The 18,669-nt window shown below is 53.3% G+C and overlaps 1 protein-coding gene across 1 annotated transcript; it reads right to left on the reverse strand.

The window, feature by feature from the left end:
* Positions 1-240: 240 nt before the first annotated feature.
* LOC125332344 (skin secretory protein xP2-like) lies at positions 241-17,030 on the reverse strand. Its single transcript, XM_048317111.1, has 5 exons — positions 16,575-17,030; positions 16,148-16,169; positions 7,725-8,236; positions 7,298-7,319; positions 241-809 (listed from the first exon to the last, which is right to left on the reverse strand). The coding sequence occupies exons 1-5, from the start codon at positions 17,028-17,030 to the stop codon at positions 241-243; spliced, it is 1,581 nt and encodes a 526-aa protein (XP_048173068.1).
* Between the last annotated feature and the right edge of the window lie 1,639 nt (positions 17,031-18,669).

The raw sequence follows: 18,669 nt of genomic DNA on the forward strand, positions 1-18,669 counted from the left end.
TGCACCTTAAGAGACTCTAGGAAGCGATTATGATGCGTCGGACGCACTGTTACCGTGCAGTCCGGAAAGGTCCAAGGGCGAGACCGGCGCAGCCTTTTTCTTCGCCGCGCGGCTACAGCCGCCTGACGACCTGAGGCCAGAACCTCATCTGCCTCACTTCCGGACGAGGAATCATCAGGCAAAGGCAACTTTGGGGTGCTGGGAGGGAACAGAAATGTACGGGGAGGGGAGGCACTTTGGCTAGGTTCGCCAGAGCCAGAACAGACAGACTGCAGCTGGCTGCGCGGCAGTTTGTACAGCAGTCTCTTTACGGGAGGCCGTCTCGGCCAGTTCCGACCGAGCCGGTACTGAAGCTGCAGCCGACTCTGGAACTACGGCTGCGCCCGGCGCCGCGGTCGGCGCCGCGCTCGTCTCCCGCACAGCAGCCGCGTTCGGCGCGGTTGCCGCTTCCGCCGCTGTTTCGCGCTCCCCGGGCGCGCTCGGCGCCGCCGTCTCTGGCCGGCGCTCTGCGGACGCGCCCGGCGCCGCTGCCGGTCCGTTCTCTGCGGGCGCTCCCGGCGCCGCCGCTTCTGCCCGCCGCTCAGCAGCCGCCGCCGCTTCCGCGTTTTCCCGCGGCAGCGCTGTTCCCGGTTTCGCCGCCGGCTGCGCCGTTTCTCGGCTCGGAGCTGCGTCTCCCGCTTCTGGCGGGGGGGCCGCGGGCGGCGCGGGCGGCACGGCCGGCGCTGGCGCCGCTTGCGGCGCGGGCTCGGGCATTCGCCGCTCTAACAGGCTGAGCAAGTCCCCCATCCTTTGGGATAGGTTTCGCAGCTCTGCCAGAAAGGGCAAATGCTGCATAAAAGGGTCCATGGCTCGGTTTTGCGACTGCGCAGAACAGTCCAGCGCCAGGGAGGGCAGCGGAGCACAGCCAGGCAGTTCCGGGGGGGGCACGCCCGGCGCTACGCCCGCTAAGTTAGATCCAGGTGCATACGGAACCGAACTAGGACGCTCTCTGGGCGTCCAGTTGGCTAAGCCGCTGATTTGCGGCCCTGGATAAGCCGTGGCTGCCGTCCAGCTGAACGGCAAGGCAGGCTGTGCACCCTGCCTCTGCCCTGACCCCCCCGCCTCTGGCGGCGCGGGGTTCCTGGGGGCTGCGGAGTCCTGAGACTGTGCAGGGTGAGCCGGCGCAGGCTCTGCCTGTGGAGCCGGGGGGGTTATTCCGAATCCACCATCACTTGCCCCAGAAGCCCAGTCAGCGGGGCCCCCCTCGGACATTCCTCCGTCACTCATCACCGAGACAGGCGATCCAGCCCTGCTATCACAGTCAAGGGCTGTCAGCAGAAAAAATAATGAACGCCAGGTTTTGTATAATCCGAACGCTGCCGGCTCCCCAGTCGGGAGCTCGTGTCGGACAGCAGAGCCGAGTTCCTGCCATAAGGCAAAGTCCAGGGCAGTATCTCTGTCCATGGAAATCCCTTTTAAAGTAGCCCAGTCTAATAATTCCCGAACTTTTTCAGGAATGGAGGTTTGCAATATGCTAAACACACCTTTCCAGACCAGTACGACAGCGTCATTCTGTGAGCCGCTGTTCTCCATTTCTCAGTTCTGTCGGACCTCCCGGTCCTGGGGGGGGTAAAAGGAACAGCGTACCTCTACAGGAATTCGGCTTGGCTCGCAGCAGCAGGACACGTCAGAGAGTGCAAATCACGTCGGGCAGCACCAAATATTACCGCAGGCCTGGTTCCTACGCTATATCACCGTGTCCCGCAGCTATAGGGAGGAGGAGGAGAAGAAGATCCAGCAGGCAGGAATTGTGCAGCAAGATTGATTTATTTGATTATTTTACAAACTCTTTTATAGACTTTTTTCTTCATAGTCTAATTGGACAAAGGACCAGCCACCCCTTGGGGGTGATTGGCCAAAATCCTAAAACATCCATTATCAAAATATTTTCTACTATACCATAAACAAGACTTTCCAAGGTTGCAGGTGGCTTGGTTGTTTACATTCCCTGCTACCTCTTCTGTGAGAGAGAAAAGTCTCTCACGGACTTAGAAAAATAACAAGAAGATCCTCACTAACAGCATTTTTGTACCTACACAGAACCTCCTAGAAATAAGGCTCCATGGTGACACCGTGGCGAATCATGGAATCAAGGAGCCCGTTGTGACACAGAGAGGCCGCCTGGAAGCAATGGTCCATTGTTACACTGCGGATTCAAGAAGACCATGGGGACAGCACGGAACCTCATGGAACCATCCCTCCATTGGGACACAGCGGGGCCTCATGGACACAAGGGGACCATTGTGGCAAAGCAGGGCCTCATGGAAGCATGGAGAGCATTGTGACATTGTGGGCAATCATGGAAGCATGGAGAGCATTGTGCCACTAAGGAAACTGATGGAACCAAGGCGATCCCTGGGACACAATGGAAGCACATGGAATCAAGGCTCCATGATGACTTTGGAGGGCCTCATGGAGCACAGGATCCATTGTGACACAGCAAGACCTCATGGAACCAAGGAGCCTTTGTGATACTCCAGATGCGCATGGAAGCCAGGGTGCACTGGGACACAGAGGGGCCTTGTTGGAACCAAAGACACCTCTGCAAAAAGCAGGGTAGCTCACAAAACCAAGGAGTCCATTGTTACATTGTAGAAAATTATACATTACATTCTAGAAAACCTATGGAACCAAGGGGCTATTGTGACACAGTGGGGCCACATGGAAGCAATTGTCCATTATGACAATGTGGATCAAAGGTGAGCATGGTGACACTGCGGAACCTCATGGAAGCAAGGAGCCATTGTGACAAAGTGGGGCCTCATGGAATCAAGGAGACCATGGTGACACAGGTGATGCACATGAAGCCAAGGAGCCATTGTGACCCAGTGGGGCCTCATGGAATCAAGGAGACCATGGTGACACAGGTGATGCACATGAAGCCAAGGAGCCATTGTGACACAGTGGGGCCTCATGGAATCAAGGAGACCATGGTGACACAGGTGATGCACATGAAGCCAAGGAGCCATTGTGACACAGTGGGGCCTCATGGAATCAAGGAGACCATGGTGACACAGGTGATGCACATGAAGCCAAGGAGCCATTGTGACACAGTGGGGCCTCATGGAATCAAGGAGACCATGGTGACACAGGTGATGCACATGAAGCCAAGGAGCCATTGTGACACAACTGGTCTTCTTCCCTTCAGCTCTGCAGCTGGCGGTCCCAGCCCACGGCACCATGTGCCAACTGCTCTCCTTAGGGCTCTGCCTGCACACAGGCCCAGAGAAGTTTTCCTGTTTGTAAGGAAAGAATGGAAAAGCCTGAGCAGCTTTCCTAAACAACAAACCCACATGCTCAGTCCAGGCTGCCTGCAATGATGTCCCCTTTCTACAAGGGACACTGTGAGCAGGAATGATCTCTGAGAGCAGAATTCTCGCAGTCTTTCCACTGAATTCTCTGTCCCTGTCCTTTGCCTGGCTCTCTGTTGCAGATGGAAGCTGCTGCTGCCATTCTCAGCTTGAAGCCCTCTTTTGATGCAAGCAGGTGCTCCCAGGTGTGTTCAGCAGCTGTTGCTCAGTGTTGATGCAAAGCTTTTGTGTTCCTCATGGAAGCAAGGAGCCATTGTGACACTGCAGGGGCTCATGGCATCAAGGAGACAATTGTGACACTACAGAACTATTACCGCAGGCCTGTTTCCTACGGTATATCACCGTGTCCCGCAGCTATAGGGAGGAGGAGGAGAAGAAGATCCAGCAGGCAGGAATTGTGCAGCAAGATTGATTTATTTAATTATTTTACAAACTCTTTTATAGACTTTTTTCTTCATAGTCTAATTGGACAAAGGACCAGCCACCCCTTGGGGGTGATTGGCCAAAATCCAAAAAAAATCCATTATCAAAATATTTTCTACTATACCATAAACAAGACTTTCCAAGGTTGCAGGTGGCTTGGTTGTTTACATTCCCTGCTACCTCTTCTGTGAGAGAGAAAAGTCTCTCACGGACTTAGAAAAATAACAAGAAGATCCTCACTAACAGCATTTTTGTACCTACAATTCCCCCTTTTTGTTTTATAAGATAACAACCCTACTATTAATCCTAAATAGAAATCTACATCAGTTATTAATTCTAAAAATGTCCTTAAGGCTTTAACTATCTGACTCCGTAACAAGAAATTCAAAATTCAGTCTCTGCTTGTGGAAGGACCATCCCAGTCTCTGCTTGTAGAAGGACCATCTGCCTGATGGTTGACATCCTGGTCATCATCAGAAGAGTCATTAGGCTGATGATCTACATTCTGGTCGCCATTTGGATGGTTGGCGTTCTGGTCATCATTTGGAGGTTGCCTGTTCTGCCTCTGGTGCCGCAGGTCAGGGTGAACGCATTTTGAAGGTAGCCACTGTACTCCAGTATCTGTGGAAATGCAAGCATACCCACGACCCCAAACGATAAGCTCATGTGGGCCTTCCCATTGGTTAGTGAGTAAATTCCGTACCCAGACTTTTGCCCGGGGCAGCTGTCTGTCGCCTGCAGACTGCAATGAGAGAAAATGATTCAGAATAACAGGATTATTTGAATTTTGTGGTACTGTAAGGTGATTAATTGTATACAAAGCTTTTGCTAGTCGGCTCTGTGGGGTTTCTCCATGCATTCCCCTTTTCTGTTTGTCCAAAACACGCTTCAAGGTACCATGAGCGCGTTCGACAATGTCTTGGCCAGTAGGAGAATGTGGGATACCAAAGGTATGGTCTACACCCCATAGGTGTAAAAACTGCCGCATCTTCTCCGAGGCGTAGGCAGGACCATTATCGGTTTTCACAGAAGCTGGCACGCCCAGGACTGAGAAAGCCAATTTCCAATGGGCAATGACATCACGGCCCTTCTCTCCAGTGTGAGCAGTAGCCCACACAGCCGAGGAGAAAGTGTCAATAGACACGTGCACATATTTCAGCCGACCAAATTCTGGGATGTGAGTTACATCCGTTTGCCAAATCTGCAAGGCTTTTAGCCCTCTGGGGTTTACCCCCGCTGGCAAAGGCGCAGCGAGTCCGTGACAGTCAGCACAAGCGCTGACAATGTCGCGCACCTCGGTTGGCGTTAAATGGAACTGCTTCTGCAGGGTATGTGCACTTTGATGGAAGAAACCGTGCGATGCCTTGGCTTGTGCAATTTTGTCAGGCTGAGGCCCTACCCACGCAGGGTTGGCCAGCATGTCAGCCCTGGCATTGCCTTCTGTTAGAAACCCTGGTAAATTGGTGTGGCTTCGAATGTGCAGAATGTAATACGGATGCACTCAAGCCTGAATCGCAGACCACAAGGTTTGCAACAGTGAAAACAGAGCCGCATTGTTCACCTCCTTCAGAAGTGAACAATCTAAGCGTTGAGTTATATCTGCTACATAAGCAGAGTCAGTAACCAAATTCAAAGGTTCCTGTGAGAATCGCTGAAAAGCCATGGTAACAGCCCTTAATTCAACTAACTGAGCAGAGCCTGACTCGGATTGGTGTGTTAATCAACCACCTCAAGGGCAGTGTAGGATACTGTGCGCCCTTGCACACAGTGACCCCTGCTAAAAATTTGTCCCAATCCGTACGCCCCAAGCTGCCAACACATCCCGCCCCCAAAGGTTAAGGGAAGTGGTAGCAACATAAGGCCTAATTGTAGCTGTGTGCCCCTCTAAATCCTTCACCACCACAGGCTGTTCGCTTAAATAGCTCTGTGTGGATCCTCCTAATCCTGCGATGGCCGATCCCACCGGGGCTAAAGGCCATGAGGGAGGCCACGCAGAGAAGGAGATGATAGTTACATAAGCACCCGTATCAATCAAACCTCGAAGCTGAATCCGGGGCAGACGGGCGTTCGGCAGGATCAGGGTACATGTCATCTGTGGCCTTTGGTCAGAGATGTCTGCAGTCCAGAAGGCCTGCGGAAGTCCCGTAGATCCACTGCCGTTATCTTCGTGAGTTTGTTGCTCTATCCTGGGGACACAAGACTTAAAAGGCACCAATTTAGCAAGGCAGGTCTTTTCAGGAATAGTTACAGGGGGTTTTTGCGTGGAGACCATAGCGCAAATCTGACCTTTAAAGTCAGCATCAATAACTCCTGAGTGCACTAAGATTCCTTGATGGGCAACATCAGGTTTTCCCACCAGCATCGCACTGGATCCCTGGGCTAAGGGTCCATATGCATCCAAGGGAACCTTATAAATACCGCTAGAGTCTAAGACGACTGCGGCTGTGGTGTGGACGTCAAACCCGTCTGATCCGTGGGTGCCGTCTGATCCCTGGGTGCCGTCTCTAGGGTGGCTGGGTAGGCCTGTGCCTGTACCTGTGCCACTCTCTGGGGGAGCGACTGCATCGGAGAGCAATTCCCCCTCCTTGCACCCCGGCGGAAGTTTCCCGACAAAGGCTGACCATTGGCATGAGTCCGGGATCTACAGTAGCCCGTGCAATGCCCTGGCCTGCCACACCTTTTGCACTGGGGGATCGGTGTGTTCTCTTTTTGGCTAGGCTTAGGCCGCTTCCGTTTCTTCACCTGTTTTGGTTGCTTTGGTTCACGACCAGAAGATGCGTGAACAGGCTGCAGGAACGCAGCCAAAGCAGACCTTCTCTGGCTCCCAGATCCCACCTTAGCGCAGGCTTCGACCATGTCTATTACCTCAGGATCCCCTGGTAAGGCATCTATGATTTTTCTGCACTCCTCGTTTGCGTTCTCTCTCACTAACTGCCTTAACAACAACTGTCTTAACCCGTCATCTTCAACCTGCTTCTCGAGAGAAGCAGCAACTTTCTCTACAAAAGAAAGGAATGACTCTGATTTCCCTTGAACTATTTCAGTATATCGCTTTCTGGGTGCTGACAACTCTATGGTTTTTAACAGGGCAGCCATGCCGACCTGTTGTGCTTGCTGCAGGATGCTAGAGGGCAAGTTACCCTGTAGACTGGGATCAGAGAAGGGACCAGTCCCCATCAAAGCATCCACTCCTGCTGTCTGTCTAGGATCAGCAGCAGGGAGCTGCAAATTTGCTAATGCAGTCTTCTTGGCCAGCTTTCTCCAGGTTGTCTCAAAAACTGTAAATTGTACAGGTTGAAATAGAATTTGACCTAAGTGTCTGATATCAAATGGAGAAAGCAAATCTGTATTTATCACCCTTATTATTTGCATAACCTCAGCAGAACCCAGCCCATATTGTGCCACCTTGGATTGGAGGTCCTGGGCAACTTTCCAAGCAATTACCTCATGCTTGTCATGCTCCCCTGAATCTGGGAGAGCCTTATACACTGGGAAAGCTCGGATCTCTTTTGGGGAACCAGTACCATCCTGAACGTCGGGCACAACCTGCGGATGGAGTGTAACAGCTCCCCGGTTACCCCCAGAATCCTCAGATCTATTTGGCAGTCCAAGGATTTCTAATAACCTCCAGTCACCCTCCCCCAATGCTTGCACCTTAAGAGACTCTAGGAAGCGATTATGATGCGTCGGACGCACTGTTACCGTGCAGTCCGGAAAGGTCCAAGGGCGAGACCGGCGCAGCCTTTTTCTTCGCCGCGCGGCTACAGCCGCCTGACGACCTGAGGCCAGAACCTCATCTGCCTCACTTCCGGACGAGGAATCATCAGGCAAAGGCAACTTTGGGGTGCTGGGAGGGAACAGAAATGTACGGGGAGGGGAGGCACTTTGGCTAGGTTCGCCAGAGCCAGAACAGACAGGACAGACTGCAGCTGGCTGCGCGGCAGTTTGTACAGCAGTCTCTTTACGGGAGGCCGTCTCGGCCAGTTCCGACCGAGCCGGTACTGAAGCTGCAGCCGACTCTGGAACTACGGCTGCGCCCGGCGCCGCGGTCGGCGCCGCGCTCGTCTCCCGCACAGCAGCCGCGTTCGGCGCGGTTGCCGCTTCCGCCGCTGTTTCGCGCTCCCCGGGCGCGCTCGGCGCCGCCGTCTCTGGCCGGCGCTCTGCGGACGCGCCCGGCGCCGCTGCCGGTCCGTTCTCTGCGGGCGCTCCCGGCGCCGCCGCTTCTGCCCGCCGCTCAGCAGCCGCCGCCGCTTCCGCGTTTTCCCGCGGCAGCGCTGTTCCCGGTTTCGCCGCCGGCTGCGCCGTTTCTCGGCTCGGAGCTGCGTCTCCCGCTTCTGGCGGGGGGGCCGCGGGCGGCGCGGGCGGCACGGCCGGCGCTGGCGCCGCTTGCGGCGCGGGCTCGGGCATTCGCCGCTCTAACAGGCTGAGCAAGTCCCCCATCCTTTGGGATAGGTTTCGCAGCTCTGCCAGAAAGGGCAAATGCTGCATAAAAGGGTCCATGGCTCGGTTTTGCGACTGCGCAGAACAGTCCAGCGCCAGGGAGGGCAGCGGAGCACAGCCAGGCAGTTCCGGGGGGGGCACGCCCGGCGCTACGCCCGCTAAGTTAGATCCAGGTGCATACGGAACCGAACTAGGACGCTCTCTGGGCGTCCAGTTGGCTAAGCCGCTGATTTGCGGCCCTGGATAAGCCGTGGCTGCCGTCCAGCTGAACGGCAAGGCAGGCTGTGCACCCTGCCTCTGCCCTGACCCCCCCGCCTCTGGCGGCGCGGGGTTCCTGGGGGCTGCGGAGTCCTGAGACTGTGCAGGGTGAGCCGGCGCAGGCTCTGCCTGTGGAGCCGGGGGGGTTATTCCGAATCCACCATCACTTGCCCCAGAAGCCCAGTCAGCGGGGCCCCCCTCGGACATTCCTCCGTCACTCATCACCGAGACAGGCGATCCAGCCCTGCTATCACAGTCAAGGGCTGTCAGCAGAAAAAATAATGAACGCCAGGTTTTGTATAATCCGAACGCTGCCGGCTCCCCAGTCGGGAGCTCGTGTCGGACAGCAGAGCCGAGTTCCTGCCATAAGGCAAAGTCCAGGGCAGTATCTCTGTCCATGGAAATCCCTTTTAAAGTAGCCCAGTCTAATAATTCCCGAACTTTTTCAGGAATGGAGGTTTGCAATATGCTAAACACACCTTTCCAGACCAGTACGACAGCGTCATTCTGTGAGCCGCTGTTCTCCATTTCTCAGTTCTGTCGGACCTCCCGGTCCTGGGGGGGTAAAAGGAACAGCGTACCTCTACAGGAATTCGGCTTGGCTCGCAGCAGCAGGACACGTCAGAGAGTGCAAATCACGTCGGGCAGCACCAAATATTACCGCAGGCCTGGTTCCTACGCTATATCACCGTGTCCCGCAGCTATAGGGAGGAGGAGGAGAAGAAGATCCAGCAGGCAGGAATTGTGCAGCAAGATTGATTTATTTGATTATTTTACAAACTCTTTTATAGACTTTTTTCTTCATAGTCTAATTGGACAAAGGACCAGCCACCCCTTGGGGGTGATTGGCCAAAATCCTAAAACATCCATTATCAAAATATTTTCTACTATACCATAAACAAGACTTTCCAAGGTTGCAGGTGGCTTGGTTGTTTACATTCCCTGCTACCTCTTCTGTGAGAGAGAAAAGTCTCTCACGGACTTAGAAAAATAACAAGAAGATCCTCACTAACAGCATTTTTGTACCTACACAGAACCTCCTAGAAATAAGGCTCCATGGTGACACCGTGGCGAATCATGGAATCAAGGAGCCCGTTGTGACACAGAGAGGCCGCCTGGAAGCAATGGTCCATTGTTACACTGCGGATTCAAGAAGACCATGGGGACAGCACGGAACCTCATGGAACCATCCCTCCATTGGGACACAGCGGGGCCTCATGGACACAAGGGGACCATTGTGGCAAAGCAGGGCCTCATGGAAGCATGGAGAGCATTGTGACATTGTGGGCAATCATGGAAGCATGGAGAGCATTGTGCCACTAAGGAAACTGATGGAACCAAGGCGATCCCTGGGACACAATGGAAGCACATGGAATCAAGGCTCCATGATGACTTTGGAGGGCCTCATGGAGCACCGGATCCATTGTGACACAGCAAGACCTCGTGGAACCAAGGAGCCTTTGTGATACTCCAGATGCGCATGGAAGCCAGGGTGCACTGAGACACAGCGGGGCCTTGTTGGAACCAAAGACACCTCTGCAAAAAGCAGGGTAGCTCACAGAACCAAGGAGTCCATTGTTACATTGTAGAAAATTATACATTACATTCTAGAAAACCTATGGAACCAAGGGGCTATTGTGACACAGTGGGGCCACATGGAAGCAATTGTCCATTATGACAATGTGGATCAAAGGTGAGCATGGTGACACTGCGGAACCTCATGGAAGCAAGGAGCCATTGTGACACAGTGGGGCCTCATGGAATCAAGGAGACCATGGTGACACAGGTGATGCACATGAAGCCAAGGAGCCATTGTGACCCAGTGTGGCCTCATGGAATCAAGGAGACCATGGTGACACAGGTGATGCACATGAAGCCAAGGAGCCATTGTGACACAGCGGGGCTTCTTCCCTTCAGCTCTGCAGCTGGCTGTCCCAGCCCATGGCACCATGTGCCAAGTGCTCTCCTCAGGCCTCTGCCTGCACACAGGCCCAGGGAAGTTTTCCTGATGTAAGGAAAGAATGGAAAAGCCTGAGCAGGTTTCCTCAACAACAGACCCACATACTCAGTCCAAGCTGCCTGCAATGATGTCCCCTTTCTACAAGGGACACTGTGAGCAGGAATGATCTCTGGGAGCAGAATTCTCGCAGTCTTTCCACTGAATTCTCTGTCCCTGTCCTTTGCCTGGCTCTCTGTTGCGGATGGAAGCTGCTGCTGCCATTCTCAGCTTGAAGCCCTCTTTTGATGCAAGCAGGTGCTCCCAGGTGTGTTCAGCAGCTGTTGCTCAGTGTTGATGCAAAGCTTTTGTGTTCCTCATGGAAGCAAGGAGCCATTGTGACGCTGCAGGGGCTCATGGGATCAAGGAGACAATCGTGACAGTACAGAACCTCCTAGAAACAAGGCTCCATGGTGACACCGTGGCGAATCATGGAATCAAGGAGCCCGTTGTGACACAGAGAGGCCGCCTGGAAGCAATGGTCCATTGTTACACTGCGGATTCAAGAAGACCATGGGGACAGCACGGAACCTCATGGAACCATCCGTCCATTGGGACACAGCGGGGCCTCATGGACACAAGGGGAGCATTGTGGCAAAGCAGGGCCTCATGGAAGCATGGAGAGCATTGTGACATTGTGGGCAATCATGGAAGCATGGAGAGCATTGTGCCACTAAGGAAACTGATGGAACCAAGGCGATCCCTGGGACACAATGGAAGCACATGGAATCAAGGCTCCATGATGACTTTGGAGGGCCTCATGGAGCACAGGATCCATTGTGACACAGCAAGACCTCATGGAACCAAGGAGCCTTTGTGATACTCCAGATGCGCATGGAAGCCAGGGTGCACTGGGACACAGAGGGGCCTTGTTGGAACCAAAGACACCTCTGCAAAAAGCAGGGTAGCTCACAGAACCAAGGAGTCCATTGTTACATTGTAGAAAATTATACATTACATTCTAGAAAACCTATGGAACCAAGGGGCTATTGTGACACAGTGGGGCCACATGGAAGCAATTGTCCATTATGACAATGTGGATCAAAGGTGAGCATGGTGACACTGCGGAACCTCATGGAAGCAAGGAGCCATTGTGACAAAGTGGGGCCTCATGGAATCAAGGAGACCATGGTGACACAGGTGATGCACATGAAGCCAAGGAGCCATTGTGACCCAGTGGGGCCTCATGGAATCAAGGAGACCATGGTGACACAGGTGATGCACATGAAGCCAAGGAGCCATTGTGACCCAGTGGGGCCTCATGGAATCAAGGAGACCATGGTGACACAGGTGATGCACATGAAGCCAAGGAGCCATTGTGAGACAGTGGGGCCTCATGGAATCAAGGAGACCATGGTGACACAGGTGATGCACATGAAGCCAAGGAGCCATTGTGACACAGTGGGGCCTCATGGAATCAAGGAGACCATGGTGACACAGGTGATGCACATGAAGCCAAGGAGCCATTGTGACCCAGTGGGGCCTCATGGAATCAAGGAGACCATTGTGACACAGGTGATGCACATGAAGCCAAGGAGCCATTGTGACACAACTGGTCTTCTTCCCTTCAGCTCTGCAGCTGGCGGTCCCAGCCCACGGCACCATGTGCCAACTGCTCTCCTTAGGGCTCTGCCTGCACACAGGCCCAGAGAAGTTTTCCTGTTTGTAAGGAAAGAATGGAAAAGCCTGAGCAGCTTTCCTAAACAACAAACCCACATGCTCAGTCCAGGCTGCCTGCAATGATGTCCCCTTTCTACAAGGGACACTGTGAGCAGGAATGATCTCTGAGAGCAGAATTCTCGCAGTCTTTCCACTGAATTCTCTGTCCCTGTCCTTTGCCTGGCTCTCTGTTGCAGATGGAAGCTGCTGCTGCCATTCTCAACTTGAAGCCCTCTTTTGATGCAAGCAGGTGCTCCCAGGTGTGTTCAGCAGCTGTTGCTCAGTGTTGATGCAAAGCTTTTGTGTTCCTCATGGAAGCAAGGAGCCATTGTGACACTGCAGGGGCTCATGGCATCAAGGAGACAATTGTGACACTACAGAACTATTACCGCAGGCCTGTTTCCTACGGTATATCACCGTGTCCCGCAGCTATAGGGAGGAGGAGGAGAAGAAGATCCAGCAGGCAGGAATTGTGCAGCAAGATTGATTTATTTAATTATTTTACAAACTCTTTTATAGACTTTTTTCTTCATAGTCTAATTGGACAAAGGACCAGCCACCCCTTGGGGGTGATTGGCCAAAATCCTAAAACATCCATTATCAAAATATTTTCTACTATACCATAAACAAGACTTTCCAAGGTTGCAGGTGGCTTGGTTGTTTACATTCCCTGCTACCTCTTCTGTGAGAGAGAAAAGTATCTCACGGACTTAGAAAAATAACAAGAAGATCCTCACTAACAGCATTTTTGTACCTACAATTCCCCCTTTTTGTTTTATAAGATAACAACCCTACTATTAATCCTAAATAGAAATCTACATCAGTTATTAATTCTAAAAATGTCCTTAAGGCTTTAACTATCTGACTCCGTAACAAGAAATTCAAAATTCAGTCTCTGCTTGTGGAAGGACCATCCCAGTCTCTGCTTGTAGAAGGACCATCTGCCTGATGGTTGACATCCTGGTCATCATCAGAAGAGTCATTAGGCTGATGATCTACATTCTGGTCGCCATTTGGATGGTTGGCGTTCTGGTCATCATTTGGAGGTTGCCTGTTCTGCCTCTGGTGCCGCAGGTCAGGGTGAACGCATTTTGAAGGTAGCCACCGTACTCCAGTATCTGTGGAAACGCAAGCATACCCACGACCCCAAACGATAAGCTCATGTGGGCCTTCCCATTGGTTAGTGAGTAAATTCCGTACCCAGACTTTTGCCCGGGGCAGCTGTCTGTCGCCTGCAGACTGCAATGAGAGAAAATGATTCAGAATAACAGGATTATTTGAATTTTGTGGTACTGTAAGGTGATTAATTGTATACAAAGCTTTTGCTAGTCGGCTCTGTGGGGTTTCTCCATGCATTCCCCTTTTCTGTTTGTCCAAAACACGCTTCAAGGTACCATGAGCGCGTTCGACAATGTCTTGGCCAGTAGGAGAATGTGGGATACCAAAGGTATGGTCTACACCCCATAGGTGTAAAAACTGCCGCATCTTCTCCGAGGCGTAGGCAGGACCATTATCGGTTTTCACAGAAGCTGGCACGCCCAGGACTGAGAAAGCCAATTTCCAATGGGCAATGACATCACGGCCCTTCTCTCCAGTGTGAGCAGTAGCCCACATAGCCGAGGAGAAAGTGTCAATAGACACGTGCACATATTTCAGCCGACCAAATTCTGGGATGTGAGTTACATCCGTTTGCCAAATCTGCAAGGCTTTTAGCCCTCTGGGGTTTACCCCCGCTGGCAAAGGCGCAGCGAGTCCGTGACAGTCAGCACAAGCGCTGACAATGTCGCGCACCTCGGTTGGCGTTAAATGGAACTGCTTCTGCAGGGTATGTGCACTTTGATGGAAGAAACCGTGCGATGCCTTGGCTTGTGCAATTTTGTCAGGCTGAGGCCCTACCCACGCAGGGTTGGCCAGCATGTCAGCCCTGGCATTGCCTTCTGTTAGAAACCCTGGTAAATTGGTGTGGCTTCGAATGTGCAGAATGTAATACGGATGCACTCAAGCCTGAATCGCAGACCACAAGGTTTGCAACAGTGAAAACAGAGCCGCATTGTTCACCTCCTTCAGAAGTGAACAATCTAAGCGTTGAGTTATATCTGCTACATAAGCAGAGTCAGTAACCAAATTCAAAGGTTCCTGTGAGAATCGCTGAAAAGCCATGGTAACAGCCCTTAATTCAACTAACTGAGCAGAGCCTGACTCGGATTGGTGTGTTAATCAACCACCTCAAGGGCAGTGTAGGATACTGTGCGCCCTTGCACACAGTGACCCCTGCTAAAAATTTGTCCCAATCCGTACGCCCCAAGCTGCCAACACATCCCGCCCCCAAAGGTTAAGGGAAGTGGTAGCAACATAAGGCCTAATTGTAGCTGTGTGCCCCTCTAAATCCTTCACCACCACAGGCTGTTCGCTTAAATAGCTCTGTGTGGATCCTCCTAATCCTGCGATGGCCGATCCCACCGGGGCTAAAGGCCATGAGGGAGGCCACGCAGAGAAGGAGATGATAGTTACATAAGCACCCGTATCAATCAAACCTCGAAGCTGAATCCGGGGCAGACGGGCGTTCGGCAGGATCAGGGTACATGTCATCTGTGGCCTTTGGTCAGAGATGTCTGCAGTCCAGAAGGCCTGCGGAAGTCCCGTAGATCCACTGCCGTTATCTTCGTGAGTTTGTTGCTCTATCCTGGGGACACAAGACTTAAAAGGCACCAATTTAGCAAGGCAGGTCTTTTCAGGAATAGTTACAGGGGGTTTTTGCGTGGAGACCATAGCGCAAATCTGACCTTTAAAGTCAGCATCAATAACTCCTGAGTGCACTAAGATTCCTTGATGGGCAACATCAGGTTTTCCCACCAGCATCGCACTGGATCCCTGGGCTAAGGGTCCATATGCATCCAAGGGAACCTTATAAATACCGCTAGAGTCTAAGACGACTGCGGCTGTGGTGTGGACGTCAAACCCGTCTGATCCGTGGGTGCCGTCTGATCCCTGGGTGCCGTCTCTAGGGTGGCTGGGTAGGCCTGTGCCTGTACCTGTGCCACTCTCTGGGGGAGCGACTGCATCGGAGAGCAATTCCCCCTCCTTGCACCCCGGCGGAAGTTTCCCGACAAAGGCTGACCATTGGCATGAGTCCGGGATCTACAGTAGCCCATGCAATGCCCTGGCCTGCCACACCTTTTGCACTGGGGGATCGGTGTGTTCTCTTTTTGGCTAGGCTTAGGCCGCTTCCGTTTCTTCACCTGTTTTGGTTGCTTTGGTTCACGACCAGAAGATGCGTGAACAGGCTGCAGGAACGCAGCCAAAGCAGACCTTCTCTGGCTCCCAGATCCCACCTTAGCGCAGGCTTCGACCATGTCTATTACCTCAGGATCCCCTGGTAAGGCATCTATGATTTTTCTGCACTCCTCGTTTGCGTTCTCTCTCACTAACTGCCTTAACAACAACTGTCTTAACCCGTCATCTTCAACCTGCTTCTCGAGAGAAGCAGCAACTTTCTCTACAAAAGAAAGGAATGACTCTGATTTCCCTTGAACTATTTCAGTATATCGCTTTCTGGGTGCTGACAACTCTATGGTTTTTAACAGGGCAGCCATGCCGACCTGTTGTGCTTGCTGCAGGATGCTAGAGGGCAAGTTACCCTGTAGACTGGGATCAGAGAAGGGACCAGTCCCCATCAAAGCATCCACTCCTGCTGTCTGTCTAGGATCAGCAGCAGGGAGCTGCAAATTTGCTAATGCAGTCTTCTTGGCCAGCTTTCTCCAGGTTGTCTCAAAAACTGTAAATTGCACAGGTTGAAATAGAATTTGACCTAAGTGTCTGATATCAAATGGAGAAAGCAAATCTGTATTTATCACCCTTATTATTTGCATAACCTCAGCAGAACCCAGCCCATATTGTGCCACCTTGGATTGGAGGTCCTGGGCAACTTTCCAAGCAATTACCTCATGCTTGTCATGCTCCCCTGAATCTGGGAGAGCCTTATACACTGGGAAAGCTCGGATCTCTTTTGGGGAACCAGTACCATCCTGAACGTCGGGCACAACCTGCGGATGGAGTGTAACAGCTCCCCGGTTACCCCCAGAATCCTCAGATCTATTTGGCAGTCCAAGGATTTCTAATAACCTCCAGTCACCCTCCCCCAATGCTTGCACCTTAAGAGACTCTAGGAAGCGATTATGATGCGTCGGACGCACTGTTACCGTGCAGTCCGGAAAGGTCCAAGGGCGAGACCGGCGCAGCCTTTTCCTTCGCCGCGCGGCTACAGCCGCCTGACGACCTGAGGCCAGAACCTCATCTGCCTCACTTCCGGACGAGGAATCATCAGGCAAAGGCAACTTTGGGGTGCTGGGAGGGAACAGAAATGTACGGGGAGGGGAGGCACTTTGGCTAGGTTCGCCAGAGCCAGAACAGACAGGACAGACTGCAGCTGGCTGCGCGGCAGTTTGTACAGCAGTCTCTTTACGGGAGGCCGTCTCGGCCAGTTCCGACCGAGCCGGTACTGAAGCTGCAGCCGACTCTGGAACTACGGCTGCGCCCGGCGCCGCGGTCGGCGCCGCGCTCGTCTCCCGCACAGCAGCCGCGTTCGGCGCGGTTGCCGCTTCCGCCGCTGTTTCGCGCTCCCCGGGCGCGCTCGGCGCCGCCGTCTCTGGCCGGCGCTCTGCGGACGCGCCCGGCGCCGCTGCCGGTCCGTTCTCTGCGGGCGCTCCCGGCGCCGCCGCTTCTGCCCGCCGCTCAGCAGCCGCCGCCGCTTCCGCGTTTTCCCGCGGCAGCGCTGTTCCCGGTTTCGCCGCCGGCTGCGCCGTTTCTCGGCTCGGAGCTGCGTCTCCCGCTTCTGGCGGGGGGGCCGCGGGCGGCGCGGGCGGCACGGCCGGCGCTGGCGCCGCTTGCGGCGCGGGCTCGGGCATTCGCCGCTCTAACAGGCTGAGCAAGTCCCCCATCCTTTGGGATAGGTTTCGCAGCTCTGCCAGAAAGGGCAAATGCTGCATAAAAGGGTCCATGGCTCGGTTTTGCGACTGCGCAGAACAGTCCAGCGCCAGGGAGGGCAGCGGAGCACAGCCAGGCAGTTCCGGGGGGGGCACGCCCGGCGCTACGCCCGCTAAGTTAGATCCAGGTGCATACGGAACCGAACTAGGACGCTCTCTGGGCGTCCAGTTGGCTAAGCCGCTGATTTGCGGCCCTGGATAAGCCGTGGCTGCCGTCCAGCTGAACGGCAAGGCAGGCTGTGCACCCTGCCTCTGCCCTGACCCCCCCGCCTCTGGCGGCGCGGGGTTCCTGGGGGCTGCGGAGTCCTGAGACTGTGCAGGGTGAGCCGGCGCAGGCTCTGCCTGTGGAGCCGGGGGGGTTATTCCGAATCCACCATCACTTGCCCCAGAAGCCCAGTCAGCGGGGCCCCCCTCGGACATTCCTCCGTCACTCATCACCGAGACAGGCGATCCAGCCCTGCTATCACAGTCAAGGGCTGTCAGCAGAAAAAATAATGAACGCCAGGTTTTGTATAATCCGAACGCTGCCGGCTCCCCAGTCGGGAGCTCGTGTCGGACAGCAGAGCCGAGTTCCTGCCATAAGGCAAAGTCCAGGGCAGTATCTCTGTCCATGGAAATCCCTTTTAAAGTAGCCCAGTCTAATAATTCCCGAACTTTTTCAGGAATGGAGGTTTGCAATATGCTAAACACACCTTTCCAGACCAGTACGACAGCGTCATTCTGTGAGCCGCTGTTCTCCATTTCTCAGTTCTGTCGGACCTCCCGGTCCTGGGGGGGGTAAAAGGAACAGCGTACCTCTACAGGAATTCGGCTTGGCTCGCAGCAGCAGGACACGTCAGAGAGTGCAAATCACGTCGGGCAGCACCAAATATTACCGCAGGCCTGGTTCCTACGCTATATCACCGTGTCCCGCAGCTATAGGGAGGAGGAGGAGAAGAAGATCCAGCAGGCAGGAATTGTGCAGCAAGATTGATTTATTTGATTATTTTACAAACTCTTTTATAGACTTTTTTCTTCATAGTCTAATTGGACAAAGGACCAGCCACCCCTTGGGGGTGATTGGCCAAAATCCTAAAACATCCATTATCAAAATATTTTCTACTATACCATAAACAAGACTTTCCAAGGTTGCAGGTGGCTTGGTTGTTTACATTCCCTGCTACCTCTTCTGTGAGAGAGAAAAGTCTCTCACGGACTTAGAAAAATAACAAGAAGATCCTCACTAACAGCATTTTTGTACCTACACAGAACCTCCTAGAAATAAGGCTCCATGGTGACACCGTGGCGAATCATGGAATCAAGGAGCCCGTTGTGACACAGAGAGGCCGCCTGGAAGCAATGGTCCATTGTTACACTGCGGATTCAAGAAGACCATGGGGACAGCACGGAACCTCATGGAACCATCCCTCCATTGGGACACAGCGGGGCCTCATGGACACAAGGGGACCATTGTGGCAAAGCAGGGCCTCATGGAAGCATGGAGAGCATTGTGACATTGTGGGCAATCATGGAAGCATGGAGAGCATTGTGCCACTAAGGAAACTGATGGAACCAAGGCGAT

This window comes from Corvus hawaiiensis, chromosome 12 (assembly GCF_020740725.1).
Source record: "Corvus hawaiiensis isolate bCorHaw1 chromosome 12, bCorHaw1.pri.cur, whole genome shotgun sequence".
Taxonomy (NCBI): Eukaryota; Metazoa; Chordata; class Aves; order Passeriformes; family Corvidae; genus Corvus; species Corvus hawaiiensis.